The sequence below is a fragment of the Misgurnus anguillicaudatus genome, chromosome 17, assembly GCF_027580225.2.
Source record: "Misgurnus anguillicaudatus chromosome 17, ASM2758022v2, whole genome shotgun sequence".
Lineage (NCBI taxonomy): Eukaryota > Metazoa > Chordata > Actinopteri > Cypriniformes > Cobitidae > Misgurnus > Misgurnus anguillicaudatus.
The window spans coordinates 36,155,492-36,181,566 of NC_073353.2; the positions used below are offsets into that span (position 1 = coordinate 36,155,492).

General features: G+C 36.8%; 1 protein-coding gene across 4 annotated transcripts in view; it reads left to right on the top strand.

The window, feature by feature from the left end:
* traf3ip1 (TNF receptor-associated factor 3 interacting protein 1) overlaps positions 1-26,075 on the top strand; it is a 39,102-nt gene that overhangs the window by 6,622 nt on the left and 6,405 nt on the right. Inside the window, exons 4-15 of one of the 4 annotated variants that reach the window (XM_055214838.2) lie at positions 431-559; positions 1,100-1,483; positions 3,601-3,681; positions 3,859-3,879; positions 4,683-4,706; positions 5,935-6,010; positions 7,934-7,954; positions 8,353-8,428; positions 8,925-9,014; positions 9,155-9,287; positions 9,380-9,416; positions 10,121-10,188. In XM_055214838.2, the coding sequence (XP_055070813.2) occupies positions 431-559; positions 1,100-1,483; positions 3,601-3,681; positions 3,859-3,879; positions 4,683-4,706; positions 5,935-6,010; positions 7,934-7,954; positions 8,353-8,428; positions 8,925-9,014; positions 9,155-9,287; positions 9,380-9,416; positions 10,121-10,188 (1,140 nt within the window). The remainder of the gene's footprint in view (positions 1-430; positions 560-1,099; positions 1,484-3,600; positions 3,682-3,858; positions 3,880-4,682; positions 4,707-5,934; positions 6,011-7,933; positions 7,955-8,352; positions 8,429-8,924; positions 9,015-9,154; positions 9,288-9,379; positions 9,417-10,120; positions 10,189-26,075) is intronic. The other 3 variants (XM_055214839.2, XM_055214840.2, XM_055214842.2) reach the window with 3 other exon arrangements.

The following is a 26,075-nucleotide window of genomic DNA, read 5'->3' on the forward strand; positions in this document are numbered from 1 at the left end:
ATTGTACTCCTGTCCTGTAGGATTCACTCAAAGCCATTTAACCAGTGAATGACTCAAGACTAATGATGATGTCCGAGTGAGGTGTTATTTATAGCCATGTTGGTTTAATTGCACCCTTGAGCTTTTTTGAAAGTTAAGAAGTGACAGAACATCGCCAGTGGAATTGTCAAGTGAACCCAGTGATGCTTGTAGGGCAAATAACAGGTGTGAACGTTTTGCTGAGTAATGTTTTTTCTTATGTGTGGGATATTTTACGAGACTGCTAGAGAAAAGACATAAAGACATGGTATGGTACAGTGGTGATAGATGAATGGTTAATGACACAAAGAATACATAGCAACCCATGGAGTGGAAAATCACTGAGATTGTCAAAATTTTGTCTTTGTGCGAAATTTTTGGGCTTGTGCTGAGTTCTCTGTCTCTATCTCAGCTCTCCAGTGATGACGCTGTTAAAAGGGTGCTAGGAGGAGAAAAGTTGGACCTGAAGGGGAAGCCAAGCACCTCCAGATCTCAAGACAAGGAGAACAGAGAGGGCCGGGAACGCCACAGAGATCGAGAGGTGAGACTTCATTCTGCACTGACAGGTTCAGTCAAACCAGACTTTTCTGTTGTCTTAAATCAATACTCATTCCTCAGCTGCTTCCCTTGAGGTTTCTTTATTGGCTATGACAGCAAAATATTGAAGACACGCAACACTGACTTTTAAAAATAGTACATCAAACAGTAATATGTGTAGAAGTTGCTTTCTTTGTTAATTCAAGCCATCGATATTTAGAAAATTTGAGTTTGCAACTTGTAATTACGGGTTTGAGAGTGACGGGAATGCTTGATTACAGCTTCCTGAAACTTGATTCTGATCAATCGGAGCATTCTGTGGTTAAATATTTTTGTCACGTCTAGGTAAGACACTGTCTTAAGGTGTTTAGAGTTGCAAGTTTGCACATTAATATATACGTTTATCAGTATTTTAACAACTTAAAGTGTGACACGTTCATACAAAACCATCAAAATGATTAGAAAAATCAATTTTATGTTGTGTTTATAACCATTCTGTCTTGTTATGAAAGAGATGATAAGATGTTGTCCCTGCTTTGTCCAGGACAAGAAAGGGATCAAGGAGAGCAGTGGAAGCCGAGAGCAAAACCATTCAGATCAACCAAAAGATCAAGAGAGCCGGAGGGATGATAAAGATAGACGGCGGGACGCTGAGAGGCCCGACAAGGGACGTGAAAGAGACCAGGCGAAAGACAGAGACAAAGACAAGAGCCGTGATCGGGAAAAAGACAAGACCAGGGAGAAAGAGCGTGACAAAGAACGCAACAGGGAGAAGGAGAGAGAGAAAGAGAAAGAAAGAGATAAGAAGAAGGAACGGGAATCTCATAAAGACCGAGATCGTGAGCGCGAGAAACGACGGGAGAGAGAAAAAGAGAAAGAACGAAACGGAGAGACAGAGGAGAAGCTGAAGGATAGAGCCGATAGAAAGGTCTGACATTTCAGTTTGCCCTCCTGAATTTACTCACTTCAAAGGGACACTTCACTTTTTTTGAAAATGTACTCATTTTCCAGCTCCCCTAGAGTTAAATATTAAATTTTTGTCGTTTTGGAATCCATTCAGCCGATCTTCCGGTCTGGCGGTACCACTTTTAGCATAGCTTAGCATAATCCATTGAATCTGATTAGACAATTTAGCATCATGCTTAAAATTAACCAAAGAGTTTTGATATTTTTCCTATTTAAAACTTGACTCTTCTGTAGTTACATCGTGTACTAAGACTGGCAGAAAATTTTAAGTTGCAATTTTCTAGGCAGATATGGCTAGGAACTATACTCTCATTCTGGCGTAATAATCAAGGACTTACTGCCGTAACATGGCTGCAAGAGGCACAATGATATTACGCAGCAGCCGAAAATAGTCCCCTTAGTAACTTTCAATAACAGGGGACTATTTTCAGGCACGGTACATGAAGAAACATCCGAACCGTTCGGTTCGCTTGTCTCGGTTTGGAGCTTGTGTGTGTCGCACGGTTCCTCGCATGCACAATGTAGCCTCGTGCCCGTATGTTACCTGAAGCCTTGTATACTTTGGTCTGGCTCCACAGCGCTAGCGTCCGCTGACTGCGCACGCAAGTTGTCCATTTGGGGAGGTGTTTTTACTGGGATCTCGCGCACTACCGCCCACTCCGCATTGACTTCATTTTTGTCACGCGCACCCTCGTGCTCGTGTGGATGCGTCGATTATAGACAAGGTTTAAAGCTACACTGAAGTTGGCAGTTTAACAGATTCAAGTTAATCTTCAGTTTAGTCTTTGTGTGCTTCAAGTTCAATCTTTGTATGCTAAAAAGACACATATTTTCTGTAGAGATAGCAAAACACATTTTCCTTTTTTAGCCAAATAAATGAATGATGTCATGTCATCATTGTCTTCTCTCTTGATGTATCAAAATCTCACCTAGCTTTCCTCAGAGATGGTCCCAATAATGTGCTTAAAGGAATTGTCTACTCATTTTCAATATTAAAATATGTTATCACCTTAACTAAGAATTGTTGATACATCCCTCTATCATCTGTGTGCGTGCACGTAAGCGCTGGAGCGCGCTGCGACGCTTCGATAGCATTTAGCTTAGCCCCATTCATTCAATGGTACCATTTAGAGATAAAGTTAGAAGTGACCAAACACATCAACGTTTTTCCTATTTAAGACGAGTAGTTATACGAGCAAGTCTCGTGGTACAAAACAAAACGTAGCGCCTTTCCAAGCGGATTCAAAAGAGGAACTATATTTTATGGCGTAATAGCACTTTTGGGAGTACTTCGACTCGCCTGAAAAGTCCGCCCCCCTTCTCCCTCTCATAATGGGAGAGGGAGGGTGTTACTGCGCCGAGTCGAAGTACTCCCATAAGTGCTATTACGCCATACAATATAGTTCCTCTTTTAAATCCGCTTAGAAAAGCGTATAACTACTTGCTCGTATAACTACTTGCTCGTATAACTACTCGTCTTAAATAGGAAAAACGTTGATGTGTTTGGTCACTTCTAACTTTATCTCTAAATGGTACCATTGAATGAATGGGGCTAAGCTAAATGCTATCGAAGTGTCCCAGCGCGCTCCAGTGCTTACGTGCACGCACACAGATGATAGAGGGATGTATCAACAATTCTTAGTTAAGGTAATAACATATTTTATTATTGAAAATGAGTAGACTATTCCTTTAAAGTCAATGATTGCATGATTACATGAGATAACAATTTTGTTAATACTGTATCCTAAATTGTATCCTAATTAAACTATATATCATATGCTGAAGTACATTTCTGGAGTGTCAACAATTAAAAGAAAAAAACAACAACAAGAAATGTACAGAACCGAAAACTGTGACCCTAAAACCATGATACGAATCGAACCGTGGGCTTTGTAAACCATGCCACCCCTACTGCATAATAACATTGCGCAAATTAATTATGAATACAGCTTCCCAATGCGCCGCTATAAACATTATAGCTACATTGACACATTTATTCCTTTATTACTTTATGTACCATCCAGATTTCCTTTCTCAGCTTGCAGTACACTGATGTAAATAACTCAACATTTACTCTAGATCCGGGCAGCAGAGGAGATCAGCAAGTCAAAGCCTCACCCAAAAGAAGCCAGTAAACCCCTTGAAGCTCAACCAGAAGAGGTACATTGATCTTTCGTCTATAACCCTGTGCAGCCTGTCTGTTTACTCCCTTCACGTGTGGTATATAAAGACGGGTGGAACATGTTAAGATCACATGCTTTTATATCTACAAAGCTTTTTGACGCAACATTCCTCATAGTTCTTTCTTCGTGTCTTTTGTGTTGTTCAAACCTGTAGCCTGGGGGTGGTGAACTGGAGGTACAAGTCTAGCCCCAATGTCATTTTTAAGGCTGCTTCGCTTCACTTTAGAATAATAGCTTTGCGTATTCATTCTGGTTGTGCAGGGATGGTTGTGAGGTGAAGGTTGTTGTGAAATAAACATTTGTCAAGTGCCAGCTAAGAGTTGGTGAGTCGAGCCATTAGAGGACAGGTGTAAAACTAAGTTACTAGCAACTGAAACATAATATACTATATATGTTGAAGTGATGACGAAAATCTAAAATGATTTAAATGAAAATGCATACAAACTGCCAACCAGAAAAACATGTCAAAACTTGCCACACCATAATGGCAGGATTAACCTGGACATACTTTAAGCCCATTGCTTTGTAGGTGGCCGTGGTTTTATGGATGGTTGCTAACCGGTTGTTTAATAGTCCAAGTTAAAAGAGCCCTCCACCAAGTGTCTTTTATTATATCCCTTATTTAGATCCCTAAAACTGAAAGTGATAGCTAGGCTTGCCGTACTAACTTTGACTTAATAATGATTTTGTGGCTTTGAAATGTGGTGTTTCAATCTGCTTAACTGGTTTTGTGGGTCAGGAGTTGCTCCTCTGAAGTTGACTATGTTTATGTGGCTTTAGTAATATGGTGCACTTTTAGTTCCTGTAAAAACTTTCATTCTTTTTGCAGTAGTGAGCTTTGCTGGTTTGGCTTTTCAAAGCAAGTGCAGATGAACATGTAATGTTTAATGTGTTTTGAGTGTTTTTAACAGCTCTGTCTTTAAGTCTATCTACATTTTCCATTTAAGTATCTCTACGTTCTGTTTTGTCTTTATGTAGCCCGCAGATCTCTCTGAAATTCAGGTAATGCCTGTTTTTCTCAGGTGAAATTCATTTGCTCAGTTTCATTTGCTGAATGTACAACTATGTTACACTGTTAAAAATATTTGCCAGTAACTTAATGTCGATTTATTTTTATGTTATTTACTGGCAACAGTTTGATTAAAGTTAAATGAGCATTAAACATGAACAAGGATTTCGGGTTCCCAGAATGCTTTGCATGAGGCTGTTATTTTATAGTTTTATTCTATAAAGACAAAGACTTGTTAATGTTTAATGTTCATTTTAACTTTAAACAAAGTTTTGCAATACATTTAAATCTACAGTAAGTTACTGGCACACAGCTGCAGACCTACAGCAATTTTTTTTTACAGTATATTTCATGAGAGATAATATTTAGTGTCTGCAACGGGCTAGAAGTATGTTTGTCAGGGTTCCCACGGGTCCTTGAAATCCTTGAAAATTTGTGAATCTGGGGGGGAAATTCAAGGCCCTGGGAAGTTTTTGAAAATTTACATACATAGATACAGGTCATTGAAAGTGCTTGAATCTATTTTATGCAAGAAGTTTTCTGGGAAAAAATCCATATAATTCCCTGTGTAGTGTAGGATGATATCATTAAGATTTTAGATTTTTAAGCACACGTGCTAAACTGTTCACTTTAAATGCTTATATCCTCTGTATGTGAATGCTAATTCATACCAAATTGCTTTTTTGCATAGTTGTGTTTGACACATGAAAACGTCTTGGGTAATGTAACTGTTGTTCCCTAAGGGAACGAGACGCTGCATCTCCCTTGCCATACTTCCTGCGTCCCTGTAACGCCGTCTTTGGTAATATTTCAGATACTTATACTTATTTCAGATAAATATACTTCCTGACTCCCGCATCACCCTGTCTTTGTCGTTCAGCCTCACCATTGGTTGAATTTGATTCACACATTCAGACACACTTACCCCTCGAAGCGTCCCCAAAGTGTCACCGCAACGATGCAGCGCAAGTTCCCTTAAAAGGGAACTGTAACAATGTATCTTAAAAGGTAACACGATGTAACCTTGCTCTAACTTGAAATGTGTCCCCACATTTAGTCCTTGAATTTGAGGGTATTGCACCTGGAAAGTCCTTGAAAGGTTCTTGAATTTGAAGTTAACTAAGGTGTGGGAACCCTGGTTTGTGTATTGAGGGTTTGGACAGAGTTCTTTAGTGGAAAGGAGTTTTTTAATGATTTGATTTCTTTCCTCATTCCCTGCAGGCCGAAAGTCCTCCCCGGATCCCAAGGCCTTCGTCAGCTAAAGGGCAGCGTCGGTTGCCCACAACAGGCGGTCAAGGTACAGAAAACGACTTTATACTGCCTTCCATTTAAAATTTAGTGTGTGATATTCCTATTTATATTGATATGATCGACATCTGGACAATTTTATGTAATGCTAGCATTTGTTAACTCTTTACCCGCCAGCATTTAAAAAAAGTTTTTTATAATTTTCACAAAAGTTTAATGCCTTCCAGAAAATGTTCTTCTTTAAATATATAAACATACAATATATCAAATGAAAGAACAGACCTTCTGCTTTCAAACAAAAATGTTTCATTCTACCTTCATTGTTCTCTTTTTATCAGCTCTTAAATATGGGTAGGTTTCTTAAAAAATAAAAAGTTTTGAGCAAAAAGCTGAGATAATTGCATTTTTGTTAAGGAATTTTGTTAGAGATCAGATTCAGAGCGATCATTAAAACATACACAGAGTTTTAACTGTTTTTGAATCCATGGATACTTAAGTCTTTTGATAATAGCGGATATATGGATTGTCGTAAAAACATGTCATTGGCAGGGAAGCGTTTTCTCTTAAAGCCGGGAAAAGAGTTAGGGGCCAGTCACACCAAAAGCGCTTTAAACGCTTGCAAACGAAAGGCGCGACGCACTGCCTTTTTGGTGTGACTGGCCCCTTAAGGTGTACAATTATGAACAGACATTTTATTAATCTTGTTTTAAAACAATGCAGGGCTTGACATTAGGCATTGTCCAGTGGTTGTCTTTTGGACAAGTAGATTTGTCATTCACTTGTCCAAGTAAAAAAGTGACTTGCCTGGAGATAAAAAAAGACATTTCTGCCAGTCAATTTGGTAGTAACTGATTGGTACAGAACAAGGTGCCCAAACTTTTTCATACCAAGGGCCAAAAATAAAGTAAATGATGCTGTGTTATATTAAAATTAAAGTTGCCCTAATTCTCCTAATTTATAATTTTCTAATATTTAAAAAATAAGTGAATATTACTCTGTTTATGCATAACTAATGCAGTTTTATTTTTAAAGTTAACACCTAATTTTGCCAATCTTTTTAAAATGTCCTTTTGTTTGTGTGCCACTGCCTCGACCTCTCTATTATTAGCCTATAGTGTCTAAGTTTGTTGAGTTTCGTGATGCATGCTATACACCTTCAAGTATGCATGTACATTAAAAAAAATCTATTCACTTTAATTCCTTGCATTTAATTCTTAATTTACAATTTTGAAATGTACAAATAAAACAAAAATTTTACATTTTAGAAAATGTTTAATTAGAAATTTGAACATCTGTGTCAATGACAGTTATCCTTTTTCCTTATCTCACGTGGCATGACGGGACAAAATTAAGGTCATTGCGGGCCAACTTTGGCTTGAAGGCCCTAGTTTGGGCACCTCTGGTATAAAACATTGGTATAGTTATTTTTTTTTGTATTGACATTTTAGTTTTCCCACAGATTTACAGTGTATTTGTGTTGGCACATCGATGGTGATGGGTGAATAATGGGTAGGACGCAGAGCCACACTCAAGTTGCAAGAATGGCGTGTACACTGACATGCGCACTGAGTGCGCACATCTGCATTTGTGTGCGTGGGGAGTGGGCTGACGTGCACGCTTGGTGCGCGTGGGGGTGTGCACAGCATTTTTTTAACTTTGCACATGGCTCCGCACCGAAAATAAAAATCTGTATAATCGGGCTTTAATGAGGTCAGAGTCGAAGCAGAGTGACTGACGTCACAGGTGTGTGTAAAGAACCTGTCATGAGAGAGAGGTAGTGAAAAACGTGGTGTGCAAAAATCTATTTGTTGCCGTCAGTTTAAATTTCATTTGTTTTTGTCCGGTCGGGATTTGTACTTGCCCATCCACAACATTCACTTGTCCTGGACAAGAAAAGCATTAATGCCGAGCCCTGCAATGTATCCAGCACATGTTTGTTTGAAATAACATAATTTGTGGTCCTCTCTTTCAGATGAGTCTGACAGTGAAGGAGGTGAGCAAAATTGTCTAAAGTAATCATTAATATGATTTAAAAATCTGCCAATGGGGTAAGCAAATTTTTCTTGAATTTAGTGTTTAAGAAAAAATGTTAATATTTTTGCTTACCCCATTGGCAGATATTTTTGCTAGTTTTATGCACAAAATCACTTAAATTTTATGTTTTTGCTCTAAAAACTAGACTTATTTTTTTTGGGTTGTTTTGCTCATCAAGAAAAAGCATCTTAATTTAAGAATTTGTAGATATTTTTTTTTCTTGAAAATAATTTTTTGCAGTGTAGCTTAGTTTTATGCTGCAGTGCGTTGTTATAACACTCAAAAGAATTATAAAAAATAATAATTCAGAGTATAACATTTATATATATATATAACATTTATCAAATTTATTTTAAGGGGAAACACCTTTAGCAGAAAAACCAGTAGTGAATGGGGACGTGACAGATTCTGTGCCATCTCATACAACAAACAGGTAATGCTTTTCTTTCTTTTTGTCATTTTTTGTTCCTTCTTTCTTTTGTCTTTTCTTTTTTTTGTGTCTGTTTGCATGTCTTTTTCTTTCTCAATGATCCTTTCTTTTAAACATTTGGTAAATTTCCACCCAGTGATAACAAGAGTAACAGAATGTGATAATGTGGTGTGGTGTTTTGTGGGTGGATGGAGTGTATCATATAAGCTCCCATGAGAGATTGCTTGGCAGTGAAACTCTCTCATGCGAATCCTCCATTTTACATTTAGGCATTTAGCATGCGCTTTTATCCAAAGCGACTTACAAAGATATAAAAACATGTACTTAATGTCAAACCACAAGATACAGTATCACTCTCAGCTAGACCATTGCACTGTTTTTGTGATTTTCCCCTTGTAAAAACTAGCTGTTGCTAAAAACTCCCCACGCACAAATTCACATGCATATCTGAGCAAACTTGAATTTCGTGTTTATTTATTCCCTTCAATGTTTTTGTAAGTAGAAGATTAGCGCGGCCCAGCAGCGCCCGACCGGCAGCCCCACGCGTGAAGCGACAGGAGAGCTACGCTGATGTGACCCCAACAGAGAGGTGAGAGATTTCTCATCATCAAATGTCTTCTTTATATATCTGTATGTTAACAAACAGATAGGGGATGCTTTCAGTTGATTTAATAAGTGATGTCACAAAATTACCTGATCATATTTAAGCAAAAAATTTTATTTTCTCAGACAGGGCAGTGGCAAGCCCCTCACAGCGGTCATCATGGATGGGAAGAAGCTTTCTGAAGATGAGGATGATGAAGATGGACAGTTTGTGGTGGAGGAGGCAGCTCTGCCTCCCACTGACATAGCTGAGATGCAGGTAGTGTGGCATCTCTGTTACTTATATGCATGCTGTTTTTACAAGAAAACCCCAGAAGGGTTTAGACTAACTGACTTATTTTTCGTTTACAGCACAATTCACTTGAACTGAAAGCAGGAGACAAACACGGTGAGTCATGTGCTAGCATTTAGAGGATGTTTTTACCTTAAAGGTGACATTTCACAAGATTTTTTTTAAGATGTAAAATAAATCTTTTGTGTCCCCAGAGTATGCATGTAAAGTTCTAGCTCAAAATACCATATAGATAATTGATTATAGCATGTTAAAATTGACACTTACAATCTGTGCCGTTTTTGGGTGTCCTTTTAAATGCAAATTAGCTGATCTCTGCACTAAATGGCAGTGCCGTGGTTGGATAGTACAGATTAAGGGGCAGTATTATCTGCTTCTGACATCACAAGGGGAGACAAATTTTAATGACCTATTTTTTCACATGCTTGCAGAGAATGGTTTACCAAAAATAAGTTATTGGGTTGTTCTGTCTCACATTTTCTAGGTTGATAGATGCACTGGGGACCCAATTATAACACTTAAACATGGAAAAAGTCAGATTTTCATTTAATTCTTTTATTCTTTCAAACTTGTGTGACTTTTCATAGTAGCAAAATTTCATTGATAAAAGTGTCATCAATAAGTATCTCAGTCTGTTCCTCAACACGCTATCATGTCATTCATATCAAATCTTAGAAATTTGAGAAAAAGTCTTAGAAAGATGCTGATAAGTAAATGTTGACAGTTTATGGTTTTGTGTTGTTAATTGTATTTGTGTGTTTGGTTATTATGATTCATGAATTATTATCATTGGTTTATAGGTGGACTTGTCAAAAAAATTCTGGAGACTAAGAAGGATTACGAATCATCTCCGAAGTCAAAGGAACAGGTGTGATATGCTTACTTTTAGATGACATAAAAGTCCTTGGATTTCAATCATAAGCACTAGGTGGCAGCACTGTTACATCTTACTCTTACCTTCCAAGTTTTGTCTTTCATAACAGGATTACACAAAACCATTTGAAATTGATTTCCATTGATGTATGGTTTGTTAAGATAGGACAATATTTGGCTGAAATACAACTATCTGTAATGTGAGGGTGCAAAAAATCTAATATATTGTGAAAAGCGTCTCTAAAGTTGTCCCAGTTAAGTTTTTAGCAACACATTTTACTAATGATAAATACATTTTTTATATGTATTTACGGTAGGACATTCATAAATATCTCAATGCATCAAACAAATGTATTGTTGGCTAGTGCCACAAATATACCCGTGTGACTTATAACTGGATTTGTGCTCCAGGGTCACATAAACACATTTCAAAATCTCTTTAACACGGGAATCAACATTTTTTGGCTTGTAAACAATACCTCAGGGATGTGTTGTCTTTTTTATTTCAAAGCCTGACCCAGTGCACCATCAGTTCACTGCAAAGCATCTCAGTAAATGAAGTGGAGAAAAGTAATTGTGGTCCCTAGTGAAGTGTTGTTCTGCTTAGTGAAGCTTAAACATTTATGGCAAAACAATGGCAGCGTTCTTACCAATTAAATATTTGTTACTTTGTGTCCCACTGAGATTTTTAACAACTGTGGGATGTTTGTATATTTTGTTGGTTGTTACTGAGTTACAAAAAAGCAGAATGTTTAGCAATGTTTTGTTGTTAAACACTGATTTAAAAAAAATAATAATTTCAGTTTAAATCCCTTGAGCTCTTCAGCCCATATCAGTGTAAACGTTAGAGTTTGAGGATCGCAAACCAAAGAATAATAATAAGGATAGTATTTTGTTCCCATAAAATAATATAAAACAATTTCACAAAGGAAGGATCACTGAATTTTAAAACAGATTTATAGTACACAAATGCCCAGTTTCCGGACAAGGCTTAAGGCTAGTCCAAACTAAAATTAATGTCTTAACTAAAAAATAACTTGAAATGTATCTTAAAGGAATAGTCTACTCATTTTTAATATTAAAATGTTATTACCTTAACTAAGAATTGTTGATACATCCCTCTATCATCTGTGTGTGTGCACGCAAGCACTGGAGCGCGCTGCGACGCTTCGACAGCATCCAGCCCAGCCCCATTCATTCAATGGCACCATCCAGAGACAAAGCCAGAAGTGACCAAACACATCAACGTTTTTCCTATTTTAGACGAGTAGTTATACGAGCAAGTTTGGTGCTACAAAATAAAACGTAGCGCTATTTTAAGCGGATTTAAAAGAGGAACTATATTTTATGGCGTAATAGCACTTTTGGGAGCACTCCGACTCGCCTGAAAAGTCCGCTCCCCTTCTCACTCTCATAATGGGAGAGGGAGGGTGTTACTGCGCCAAGTCGAAGTACTCCCAAAAGTGCCATCACGCCACAAAATACAGTTCCTCTCCCAAATCCGCTCAGAAAATTTTGTACCACCAAACTTGCTCGTACAACTACTCGTCTTAAATAGGAAAAACGTTGATGTGTTTGGTCACTTCTAACTTTATCTCTAAATGGTACCATTGAATGAATGGGATTAAGCTAAATGCTATCGAAGCGTCGCAGCGCGCTCCAGCACTTACGTGCACGCACACAGATGATAGAGGGATGTATCAACAATTCTTAGTTAAGGTAATAACATATTTTAATATTGAAAATGAGTAGACTATTCCTTTAAGATATGTCAGTGTCTTTGTATTGACCTTAAGATGTGCACCAGTAATGTTTTTTTTTCTAAGGCATTTTTATAAAAGTGACTTAAATATCCTAAGGCATAAACTGCAAAAAATTATTTTCAAGAAAAAAAATTCTTAGTATTTTTGTCTTGTTTTCAGTAAAAATATCAAATTTTTCTTGAATATTTCTTGAATTTAGTGTTTAAAAAAAAATGTTCAAGATTTTTTTGCTTACCCCATTGGCCCCCTTTTTTTTTTTTTTTTGCTTGTTTTATGCACAAAATCACTTAAATTTGATATTTTTGGTCTAAAAACTAGACTTATTTTCTTGGGTCGTTTTGCTCATCAAGAAAAAGTATCTTAATTTAAGAATTTTAAGATATTTTTACTGAAAACAAGACAAAAATACTAAGAATTTTTTTTCTTGAAAAATATTTTTTGCAGTGTGTAGTCCTGGCTTAAGATAAGCCTAGTCTGTGAAACCGGGCCAAAGTCTGACATTTCTGGGATATTATTTCTGAGACTTTATTAATGTAATCCGAAATCTACAGCTGATTGCTTTGGATGTGAACCATGGAAGATGCATGCAGTTTTTGGTGTAACTATATAAACATATGGTTGAGTTGATGGCAGATATCAATTTTTAGCTGAACTATTCCTTTATCACAATGCCAATGAATTCTTCATTCATTAATTTAGGTATTTCTGAAATATGGATCCTGGTTTAATAATGGATTCCTAATTCTTAAACCTGGTCAGCAAACGGGCATAAACCACCAAAGTAATCGCGTTTGGCTGCTCCCAGCTGGCGTCCACAGCGGGTGTTTCTCCCTCCTATATTCTTGATTTCAAAACAATCAGTCTGGATTTCCTTTCAATCCCAAATAATCAAATTAGATTTCCCCCCATCAGACGCAGGCCGGCACCGAGCTGGAACTTGAGAGCTGCCTGGTGCTGTCTCCTAATTGACTTCATTTAAGCTCATCAGCTTTGTACATTCTCTTCCTTTATTGTGAGGTGCGTTATCCAGGGCACCGAACGCTAACAAGGGGCGACGTGTTAACCGGCACACTGCAACCTCTTCTGTCTAGTCAGCTGTACACAAAAAACCTGTAATGACTTCCTTCCTGACTTGAAAGAGGGCGAAGGTCAACGCAATAAAGCGCCTGCTCTCCTGTAATCACAGTTTAGCATCTAGGTTTTAAAATGTAAGTTTTGAGCTTCCTTATCCCATCCTGACAGGTCTGAAGTTACAGCACTTATAACTCACCCCGCCAATATGAGCTTTCATGATTAGATTTGAAGTTTACGGAGATCCCCGCGCATCAACCGTTTCTTCGGAACGACCACAAAATTCCGAGTTTTGACTAATAGTAATTCTTAAAATGAAACAGAGCCTGTGACTCATTCCTCAGTTTTATTAGCATGAGTTTTCCGTTCCGCTTCATAAGTAAAGATTTACCCCGGCAGGGTCAACAGAACTTCATTTATTACAATCTTTTGTACCATTATTTTGTCGTTTTACTAAAGAAACAAAATTTTTCTACAAAGCATCGTTTCCTCTCACTGTGCATTTCACTGAAGAATTTGCTATACGTTCACAGGCCGCGACCTTCCAGATCACGTGTATATTATCGTAAGATACTTCTTGTAGGTCGTCTTTTTGTTTTGAGAGTACTGGCCCCTGACAGCAGCTGCGTTTTCATAAGCATTTTTTTCTCTTTCCTTTTCCCTCTTTTTCGCCATCAAATTAGCCTTGATGAAGGTTTGCGATGTATAAATAAACCCCATGGCACACAAATGGATTGCTGTTGAGTGAACGCCACGCCAGCGCGCTCTCGGCAGAACAGGCAGGAAAATAAATAGTCGTCCCTTTAGGCCCGTGTCTTTGTAAACATCTACCTTTTCATTGGAAATGTAAAGGAAATGACTCCTTGCATTCCTCCAAACGTCGTGCCCTCACGGAGAGACGATTGACATCCGTACAGAATGACCTCAGGGTTACGGTAAAATACCCGCTCGAGTCTCTGAAGTCGGATAGCATAATTGGTTATGTTTTAGCCTATTTTTTCAGTCTCTCGTAACCACTGCCTGGTTCTCATAAGTCGAACTGTCACACACAATACTATTGTTGTTCGGCTCTGTGGCCGTTTGCTTTGCACGCAAGTAAAGAGCAGAGATCCCAACAGTGACTCCCATGGGGCCACACCGACCTTTCCGTCCTGTGCACATGACCCCCCTTTTTGCACATCACTTCATCCTAGCTATTTTTATGATGTTGCTGGACGGGGATCGTGTTTTCCCAGAGGAGGAAACCCCTAAACATTGCTAAACAATTAATCTTGTCCCCTATGAGCCCAGTGATGGAGCCAAAGACCCACCATGGAGCTTTATACCAGTAGCATATAAACATCAGGGGCAGCGACCTCAGACCCTTCGTGTCTGTCTAAACTATCAGGGTTTGATACTATTGCTCAGTAGCTTAAATAATGCATTTGTTATAAGGTTGTGCAGGCAGCATTATAGACGATTACAAAAGGGCTTTAATAGGAGTTAAAGTTGAGAAAGTTAAAGTGGTGCATTTACTGTGTTTGTTTAAAGGCTCTGAAATCAGCTTAGTTTTGTGTAAGATTGTATTTTTGGCTGAACAATGGCATATAAGCTTTAAGTGTGTCATTATAACAGTATTTTTGCAGTCAAAAATAATGCTTTTCACTTTAAGTTCAACCTAAATGGGCGATTCTCACGAAATCCAGATTTAGAAGGTGTCCAGCATCAGAATTTTTAAAAAGCCCTTGAAGCCAATTTTTTGCACGTATAAGATTAAGGTCTGAACTTACTATAACCATTATTTTTAGAGGATTAAAAAAATTTCTTATAGAATTATTTACATTTTTTTTTAGATTATCATTATCAAAAATTATCATTACCGCAACATGATATTACATTAAATATATTCATTTACAAACTCGTGTTTCGGTAATGAGAACTAAAAAGTTGTCTAGGTACTATTACAAACAAAATTTCAACTTTTATCTGGAGAGAAAAAATAAGAACTGCTTACCTGGTAGCCATCTTGAGTGTCACAGTCAATTATGTCCCTTCCAACTAATTTTTTTTTTTTTTTTGAAAATGTAAGTTCTTTGAGGGCTTAAACAATGATTGAAAATTGTTCTGGAGGATGAGAAAATTGGTCTTGGACACATCTTTATTTCTTATTATTGTCTCTACATGTACTAATGATCACCAAATAGCAAATGTTTATAGTATAACATGCACTGAAGCTTTTTAATTTTTAGATTTTTTAATTATAAATTTCCAAAAAACCCAAATCCAGTCATGGACACATTGCGGTAATGAAATTTTCCCCTTAAATGTGGAAAAAAATAATTTGTAATTTGAAATCATATGCAAAATAGTACATGAAGAGATGTTTGTAACTGTATGCTTCTTATTTTGATACTCTTAGTTTGCATTTACTTTTTTTATCAAAATGTTTTATGACACCTCATAAGTCTAATTTCGCGAGAATCACCCACATGATCTAGTTACATCTATATCCATTAAAGGGATAGTTCACCCAAATCTGATTTATTTTTGCACTGTCAAGCTGTTCCACACCTATAGAAATTACTTTTATACATGAATGCTGTGTTCAGACTGCATGATTTTAGCCCCGATTTTGACTAGCCGACATGGTTTTGAGAAATCGAATACATATGCCCGAAATTACCAGCCTGATCTCACAAGAAATCGAACACATTTTACGAGTTGGCCAATCCGTATGAATTCTTGTGATGTTAATAGTGCAAAATGGTACAAAAAAACAACAACGACAAAACCGAACCCCTAACCCCTAATGTCACAGGGGTCAATGCAAGTAGTACAAAAACTTACGAATATGATCGTATAAATGAATACAAGTTAGCCAACTCGTAAAATATGTACGAATTCTCGTGAGATAGCTTTGAAATCATAGGCAAATTGGTGCTCGCTCACGCAAGTGGCAATCAAACCGTGTGAATTATCAAAGACGCGATCTGAGAGAATCGCTGATGAGTCGCCGACACCTGTGAGATATCTGGCATGCTAGTCGATGGTTTAAAATCATGCCGTGTCAAATGTCTTCTGACTGAAAATAACATCGACGATGACCTACAGCCAATGAGAAAGCAACATACAGGACAGCTGGAAATTTGGGTAGAAGTTATGATCCCAGTCTCACGTGAGAACTCCTGTCTTGCACGCGTTGTTTCTTTTTTACTTCTCGTGTGCGTGTGGTTGTGAGACGTAGTTTGCGACAAAGTTGTTGGTGATTCTTCCTATGGTAAAGTCATGCAGTGTGAAACCCCCTGTCGCCGATCCATCATGCAGTGTGAAAACAGCAGCGACTGAATGCTACCCCAGATAGTCATGCAGTGTGAAAAGATCTGTGATCCGACAAGTTTGAAAATCATGCAGTCTGAACTCTGTATAAAATTTATTGAAGAATGAACCAAACAGATTAGAGGCACCATTCACTTCCATAGGATTATTTTTTACTACTGTGAAAGTCAATGGTGCCCCACATTCTTCAAAATATCTTCTTTTGTGTTCAGCACAAGGTTCCCACAAGTCCTTGAAATCCTTGAAAGTTTGTGAATCTGGAGGAAAAAATTAAAGGCCCTGGGAAGTTTTTGAAAATATACATACATAGATACAGGTCATTGAAAGTGCTTGAATCTATTTTATGTAAGAAGTTTTCTGGGGGAAAAATCCATATCCCTGTGTAGTGTAGGATAATTTCATAAAAATTCTAGACTGTTGGCTTTAAATGCTTATATCTTCTGTATGCAAATGTTAATTCATACCAAAATGCTTTCTTGCATAGTATGTAACTGTCTCCTGAGAAGGGAACGAGACTCTGCGTGTCACTTGCCATACTTCCTGCGTCCCTGTAACGCCGTCTTTGGCAATATTTCAGATACGCACAACCGGAGCAACGTCATAGAATGTCTCTGAACAGGTTCACGCCCATTTTTTGGGGGAAACAGACTAGACCTTCCATTGACTTCCATTCAAAATAGCGGAACAAAGCAACGCTCGTACACAGCCGGCAGGCGTAATTAACTTATGAAATCACTCAGATTAAACATGTTGAGTAATTATCTGTCCACCCTGCCTGCCATAGAGCCCGAAAGATACATTAACATATTTGATTTGGTCAATATTAAAACATGTCCCTTTCATTCTCCCAAGCGTCAAATTTGTGTAACAACGCTCCCTATTGGCCAGAGGTGTCTTACCCGGACATTTACTTGTACCTCATCGAGTCAACAGGGAAGCAAGTGAATGATTTTACTTCGTATTTGAAAGTTACTTCGTATTTATATATTATGTCTTTATATTTAGAGTACTGAGTGCACTTTTCCGTCCAGCCATACAACTAGCCTAAGTGATTTTCCAGCAATCACTGGATAGCGTTGTTGCACAAATTTGACGCTGTGAGAATGAGGGGGGCATGTTTTTATGTTGACCAAATTAAGTGTGTCTTTCGCGCTCTATGGCGGGCAGGGTGGACAGACAACTACTCAACATGTTCAATCCGAGTGATCTCACAAGTTATTTATGCCTGCCGGCTGTGTAAAAACGTTGCTTTGTTCCGCTGTTTTGAGTGGAGGTCAGTGGAGGGTTTAGTCTGTTTTCCCCCAAAAAGGGGTGGTGACGAAATTTACAGTCAAGTTCCGTATAGCGATATACTTCCTGGCTCCCGCGTCACCCTGTCTTTGTTGTTTAGCCTCACCATTGGTTGAATTTGATATTCACATTCAGACACACTTACACCTGGAGGCGTCCCTAAAGTGTCACCGAAGTGTGACGCAGTGCAAGTTCCCTCGAAAGGGAACTGTAACAATATATCTTAAAAGGTAACACGATGTAACCTTGCTCACACTTGAAATGTGTCCCCACATTTAGTCCTTGAATTTGAGAGTATTGGACCTGGAAAGTCCTTGAAATGTCCTTGAATTTGAAGGTAACTATGGTGTGGGAACCCTGCCAGCAGAACAAAGTATGTTTATATGTTTGGAACAACCTGAGGATGAGTAAATAATATCAGAATTTAAATTTTTAAGTTTCAGATCTCACAAGTGTCACCCTGCTTCCCAGAAGCAAATTAATTCTCTAATTAGTAATCCTCGGGAGGATTGTAAGATTTTAGAGATTTCAATGGCAGTGATTTTTCTCTCTCAGAGCTCTGCTTCTGTTTTCAGCAGCACTCTATGAATCATGCATTTCTCATGCATTTCTTCATTAAGCAAATTAAGCTTGAAACTGAGAGGTAATGAAGCGTCCTGACTCGAGAGGCTCTGATCCCGACTCCAGTGAGTTCAGAGCTCAGAGTCTTTAGAAGCCACCTGCCCCGGCAGCACACAGACTCCACTTCTGTCACTGTCTGAGATAATGGGAAAAACTGTCCTCAAAACGTATTTTTCTTGGGTGCGACTGAAGAGAAAGGAAAATGAGAGCCCATGTGAACGATTGATTTACATCCTAAGAGACAGAAAGCAGGAGGGTTTTTTTAGGTGCAGGAGGACGGCAAACAGAGCGAATCCGGCCTGGCCTTCGTGCTCCACGGACGGTGGGCCGAATGGGCTGGCTGGTGTTTGTGTAGAGGGGGTGTTAAGGGGCTGAAGAAACCACCCACATTGCAGTTAACTATTAGACATTTCAATCCGAACACAGTTGTAAACCACAGAAAGGGAGAAAAAAATGAATTTAGTCTTTCTTCTCAACTGTTTTGTTTGATTTCTCGAGCAAAGCGGCGTAGTTAACCTTTGATGTATTTGCAGTATAGTTACTGAACTTGGTAAAGTTGTAACAATAAACTTTGGTTTCAAAACACAGATGATTAGAGGCTGGCTCTTTACAAAAATATTTACAGATTTCTCTTTTTCACTCTTAATAGCGTTTGACCTACTGTATATCTAACTAGGGCTGTTTGATATAACGTATAGATGTGTGTTTGTTCTGCCAGTGTCTTTTTATAGCCGTTTGACAATATTTTCTGTACCAGTGATTCTCAGACCTTTTTAGGATCACACTTGTGGGTGACACTTGTGAGATCTGAAACTTTGAAAAATTGAAATTCTGATATCATTTACTCACCCTCAGGTTGTTTCAAACCTGTAAAAATAACTTTGATCTGCTGAACACAAAAGAAGATATTTTGAAGAATGTGGGCAGCATTGATTTCCATAAGGGTTGCATAACGATTTATCACAATTAATCTATTGCAGAATAAAGGTTTTTGTTTACATCATATATGTGTGTGTACTGTGTATAATACCGTTGTATAAATAAATACACACGCATGCATGTATATATTTAAGAAATGTTAACGTGTGTGTGTGTATATACATTTGTATATTTATGTATAATTTATATTATATATAAATATAAATGCTTAATATATAATTTTTTCCCCTTAAAATTATACATGCACGTGTGCACATTTATACAGTATATACATAATTATTATTCACAGTACACACACACACACGATGCAAACAAAAACCCCCACTCTGCAACAAACCAATCGCGACCAATCGCTATGCAACCCTAATTTACACAATAGTAAAAAATAATCCTATGAATGGTGCCCCTGATCTGTTTGGTTACAATTCTTCAAAACATATTCATTTTTGTTCACCAAAACACACAAAAAAAGATTAATTTCATGATTCATTTACAAAATTTGGTCACAATTAATTCCTTTAAACAAAAAATTAGAAAAACAAAACAAAAAACGTTTAAATGTAGCTTTAATAAATTGATTGCAACCACTTACCTTTAAAAAATTGAGTACATTGAATGAATAATTTTTTTCAGTGAACAGAATAATGTATACAGGTGTGAAACAACTTGATCAGTGATCAGAATTTTCAATTTTGGGTGAACTATACCTGTAATAGATTTAGATATAGATGTAACTAGATAATTTAGATTGTAACAATAAACTTTGGTTTCAAAACACAGATGATTAGAGGCTGGCTCTTTACAAAAATATTTACAGACTTCTTTTTTTCCCTATTAATAGCATTTGACCTACTGTATATCTAACCAGGGCTGTTTGACAGCGATGCGAACTTGTCACCTTTCGCTGAAATTTGTTGTTTTGCATGTGATTCATCTAGGTTTTGAAAATGAGGGGTGAGGCGGTGTCTGCGACAGGGTCGCAGTGAATAAGATTATGAAAATCTTTTCCATTGTGGTAATGATGTCAAATCACTAACCAGTTTGGCAGGTTATGTTTTACAATTTATAGTCACCTTTTTTGCTGCCGAATTTTAAACAGTTTTGCAGATTGAGCTCACATACTTAACTCATAGTATTTTTTCAATCGGGGTTATGCGCCCACTTCACATTACTGTGCGCATTGTCACAAAAACGTAACGTTTGTACACTTATTTAACCTCACAGTTTTTAAAACAAGTGTTTCTTAGCCAGTGAAACAGTGCTATATGCGCGCACTGTTTCTATGTGAGAGGAACGTGCAAGGCGTGCATCCGCTGCTTATTGAGCATTTTTGTCGCTTTATTAGCCTTAAATACACACATTCGTCGAAATTGCCACCTTTGTAAATATCTTCATAAATATGACCATTTAGGGTCTTAAGAGACAGTAAACGGCTGAAAAAGAAAACGCATGTGTAACACTAAATTGCATCTTAAAGGAAAACACCACTGTTTTTCAATATTTTACTATGTTTTTACCTCAACTTAGACAAATTAATACATACCTATCTTTATTCAGTGCGTCCACTTAGTCTTTGTGCAGCGTGTTGTGAGTGTGTTGGCATTTAGCCTAGCCCCCACTCATTCCTTACCGTGGGTTCACACCAGCCGCATTTGAGGCGTCAAATTCGCGTCTAGCGTGTCTAGTTTGCCCCTTGAACATTTTGAGTTTACTCCCTTCATTCGCGCGTGAAATTTTAGTCATCAAGACATTTACGCAGAAATTCGCGTCATGGGAGGGGCTTCTGCGACTCCTCTCGCTTCCTGTAATCAAGTCACTACTAGAGCAAGCTCCTGATTGGTTAATGTGGCGCATTTCTCCGCCAAAGTTCACATTTTTCAACTCGTGCGTTTGCCACGGCAACGCTCAATTTGCGGCATTCGCATGAATTAGACACTCGAATGAGGCGGAATCGTGTGTACCGCACCACACTTAACACCTCATTCACGCCGCGAGACCTCTAGGCCTGCATCAAGCATCTTTACATTGACTTAACATTGAAATCGCTCGCGCTTGATGCCTCTACCGTGGCTGGTCTGAACGCAGCATTAGGATCCAAACAAGGATGAATTTAGAAGCCACCAATCACTTCCATGTTTTCCCTATTAAAAGACTGTTACATGAGTTACACAAGTAAGTATGTGCGCACAAAAAATAAAACTTGGCGATTTTTTTTATACGGATAAAAATGAGAACTATATTGTATGGTGGAAGAGCACTTCGTTTGCAGCACTTTGACCCCTTTGTGTAGGGTGCCTCCATTCGCCCCCTCCAAAAGAATTCATAATATAAAACAATCTTAAAGGAATAGTCTACTCTTTTGCCATATTAAACTATGTTATTATCTCAACTTAGATGAATTAATACATATTTATCTTTTTTCAATACGTGCACTGTACAGCGTGTCGTGAATGTGTTTTTAGCCTAGACCCATTCATTCCTATGGTACCAAACAGGGAAGCCACCAAACACTTCCGTGTTTTCCCTTTTTTTAAGACTGTTACGAGGAGTTATACCAGTAAGTATGGTGCCACAATATAAAACATTTTTTTGGTACCATAAGAATGGGTCTAGGCTAAATGCTAACACATTCACAACGCGCTGTACAGTGCACGTATTGGAAAAAGATAAATATGTATTAATTCGTCTAAGTTGAGGTAATAACATGGTTTAATATGGCAAAAGGGTAGACTATTCCTTTAAACAGTACAATATTTTCCCTGTTTTTTTTTAGACTTTTTTTTTTAAGGGTTACTTGCACAAATGTCATAAAACTTGGGGGGCCCCTGGCACCATCTTGCGCCCCCTAGTTTGGGAACCACAATGCAAAAAATTATTTTCAAGAAAAAAAATCGTAGTATTTTTGTCTTTTTGTTAGTAAAAGTATCTAAAAATTCTTAAATTAAGATGCTTTTTCTTGAAGAGCAAAATGACCCAAGAAAATAAGTCTAGTTTTTAGACCAAAAATATCAAATTTAAGTGATTTTGTGAATAAAACAAGCAAAAAAATCTGCCAATGGGGTAAGCAAAAAAAAAATTCTTAAACACTAAATTCAAGAAAAATTTGCTTTACCCCATTTTTGCTCTGAACTGCCCTAAAAAGGATAAATAAATTATGTATGTATTTTAATGTATCATTCATTACAGTGTGACTTCAAATAGCAAATGTACTGTATAATAGTTTGACATTCCCCATAAGGAAGTGTTGGTGTCTCTGGCCAGAATGACATGAATTGGTTGAGGAGTTAAGCCTGAAAAGAGGTAAATGTGAAGTAGTTGTTACCGAATACCGTTGTAAAATAACTTCACTGCCATAGTCTGTTACTAAAACAAACAAAGTCATGTCTCACGTGAGGGTGTGCGCTCGTGTGTCTGAGCGGGAGTGTGAATAAGGCCGGTTTGGCCTACTGCCACACACAGCCTGTGGCCCCAGCTGAGTAAACAGTCGTGGGCCCTGTGTGCCGGGGGGGCACTCTTGTGTCAGACTGAAGGGTGACTGGAGCGGACCGAGACCCCCCAACCACACAGCATACAGAGAAGTCCTTCAGTAACCGCTCTCTCACATTATAGATCCCATGTCTCTTTCGTTTTGATCTTTATATACATTGCAAGGTTTGTATAATTCCTGCCTTGAAATTCTAAACATTTGTAGCCTTGACATTGAAAACCACTAAATGCAGACTTCTCCCTGGTGTTTTTTTAAACTATATTGTTGGTTGCTATAGATTTCCTCTAACCTCATTCATCTGAAATCCTCTGTGCTGGGAGTTACTTTGGACGGTGTACCATTAGTCTTTTCGTCAGCCAATTTTTTTTGTCACATGAAGGGCCGCCATTACTAATTGATTGGTGAATGTGTCCTAAAAGTAATTCACTAATGCAATATAAAAGTGGATGCAGAAGAGTGTTTTTACTAACTGCACACCTTGTTGTTGCAAATGAGCATATGCTGTATATGATTCGATAAACACATTGGCATGGTCAAATTATCTCCAAATAGGCTGATTTCTACCGAGCCCAGGACCTGACATGCAAGAAAGAAATTAATTTGTGTTCTCATTTAGGCTAAATCGTGGTGGGCACATTTTATTAATTTATACCCAGAATTTCATTAAAGCCACTGGGACATTAACGTGACGCTTAATGCAACTTAACACATCAATACAGTGCAATTAAAAAATTCTAAGTATTTTTATCTTGTTTTCAGTAAAAATATCTAAAAATTCTTAAATTAAGATGCTTTTTCTTGATGAGCAAAACGACCGCAGAAAATAAGTCTAGTTTTTAGACCAAAAGTATCAAATTTAAGTGATTTCTGCATAAAACAAGCAAAAAAATCTGCCAATGGGGTAAGAAAAATTCTTATTTGCTTGGGTCATTTTGCTCATCAAGAATAAAGCATCTTAATTTAAGAATTTTTACTGAAAGCAAGACAAAAATACTACGATTTTTTTTCTTGAAAATCATTTTTTTTCAGTCTAGTTTTTAGACAAAACATATCAAATTTAAGCTATTTTTGCTTAAAACAATCAAAAAATCTGTCATTGGAATAAGACATTTTTAATTCAAGAAAAAAATCTTATTCCATTGGCAGATTTTTTTGCTTGTTTTATGCACAAAATCACTTATATTTGATATGTTTTGTCTAAAAACTACACTTATTTTTTTAAGTCATTTGCTCATTAAGAAAATACATCTTGATTTAAGAATTTTTAGATATTTCTACTGAAAACAAGACAAAAATACTAAGAAAGTAAGTCATTTTTGCAGTACATTGTAAAAATTATTTTCAAGAAAAAACTCTTAGTATTTTTATCTTGTTTTCAGTAAAAATATCTAAAAATGCTTAAAATAAGATGCTTTTTGTTAATGAGCAAAATGACCTAGGAAAATAAGTCTAGTTTTTAGACAAAACATATCAAATATAAGTGATTTTGTGCATAAAACAAACAAAAAAATCTGCCAATGGAATAAGAATTTTTTTCTTGAATTAAAAATGTCTTATTGCAATGGCAGATTTTTTGATTGTTTTATGCAAAAATTAGCTTAAATTTGATGTTTTGTCTAAAAACTAGACTGAAAAAAAAATTATTTTCAAGAAAAAAATCTTAGTATTTTTGTCTTGTTTTCAGTAAAAATATTTAAAAATGCTTAAATTAAGATGCTTTTTGTTGATGAGCAAAATGACCTAGGAAAATAAGTCTAGTTTTTAGACAAAACACATTAAATATAAGTGATTTGATGCATAAAACAAGCAAAAAAATCTGCCAATGGAAAAAGAATTTTTTTCTTGAATTAAAAATGTCTTATTCCAATGGCAGATTTTTTTGATTGTTTTAAGCAAAAATTAGCTTAAATTTGATATGTTTGGTCTAAAAACAAGACTAAAAAAAAATTATTTTCAAGAAAAAAATCTTAGTATTTTTGTCTTGTTTTCAGTAAAAATATCTTAAAATTCTTAAATTAAGATGCTTTATTCTTGATGAGCAAAACGACCCAAGCAAATAAGAATTTTTCTTACCCCATTGGCAGATTGTTTTTGCTTGTTTTATGCACAAAATCACTTAAATTTGATATTTTTTGTTAAAAAACTAGACTTATTTTCTTGGGTCGTTTTGCTCATCAAGAAAAAGGATTTTAATTTAAGAATTTTTAGATATTGTTACTGAAAACAAGACAAAAATACTAAGAATTTTTTTTCTTGAAAATAATTTTTTGCTGTGTATATACCTTATTAATGAGTCATAGGCTATAGGATATACAGTTTTATTAATTCCTGCCCAGAATTTTAAAAAAAAATGTTACTCTGCCATGTTACGTAAAAATGTCAGTTTGGAGCCAGGGCATGTGCAGAAGCAATCGTCCGTGGAACCGGAGACAAAGCCGCGGTATCAAACATCCGCCTAATGGCTGGCGCACCTAATTCAACCACGCCAATTATAACGACACGCTCTTTTTCTATAGCAACAATTTACTAGCTAAAATTAAACTTATCACAAAAATGAACAATTGAACATAAGAAAATATGTCTAATTTTTAGACAAAACATATCAAAAAAGCAAAAAATCTGGCAATGGAATAAGAATTTTTTTCTTGAATTTAAAATGTCTCATTCCAATGGCAGATTTTTTTGATTGTTTTAAGCAAAAATTTGCTTAAATTTGATATGTTTTGTCTAAAAACTAGACTTATTTTCTTAGGTCATTTGCTCATCATGAAAATACATCTTGATTTAAGAATTTTTTGATATTTCTACTGAAAACCAGACAAAAATACTAAGTAAGAAAGTCATTTTTTACAGTGTACAATTCTTAAAACAAAATACAATTTAAATGAATTTGTGCTTAAAACAAGCAAAAAATCTGCCAATGGGGTAAGAAAAAAGTTTTAAAGATTTTTTTAAGAAGTTTTTTTCTTACCCCATTGTTAGATTTTTTGCTTGTTTTAAGCACAAATACACTTTTTAATGTTTTTTATCTAAAAACTAAACTTATTTTCTCAGGTCATATTGCTCATCAAGAAAATGCATCTTAGTCATTTTTTTGCAGTGTACCATTTTAAAAAGTACACATTTGTGTCTAAAGAGCACATATTAGTACCTCATTTTGCTACCAAATGTATACATATCAGTACCTAAATGGTACATATTAGGACCTTTTAAAGCATAGCTTTGTACATTTTCTCTAAGATTGCATGTTGTTTAGCCTGTCAGACCACCAGTGTGACAGACCACAGATGGAAGAGAGTTGTTTCGACATGGCTGGCGGGATGCCCACTTTGCACTTGTGTGAGGCTCCAGCGGTTTCCGAGACTCAAAGGCCCAACGATGGCTGATATTTTCCCT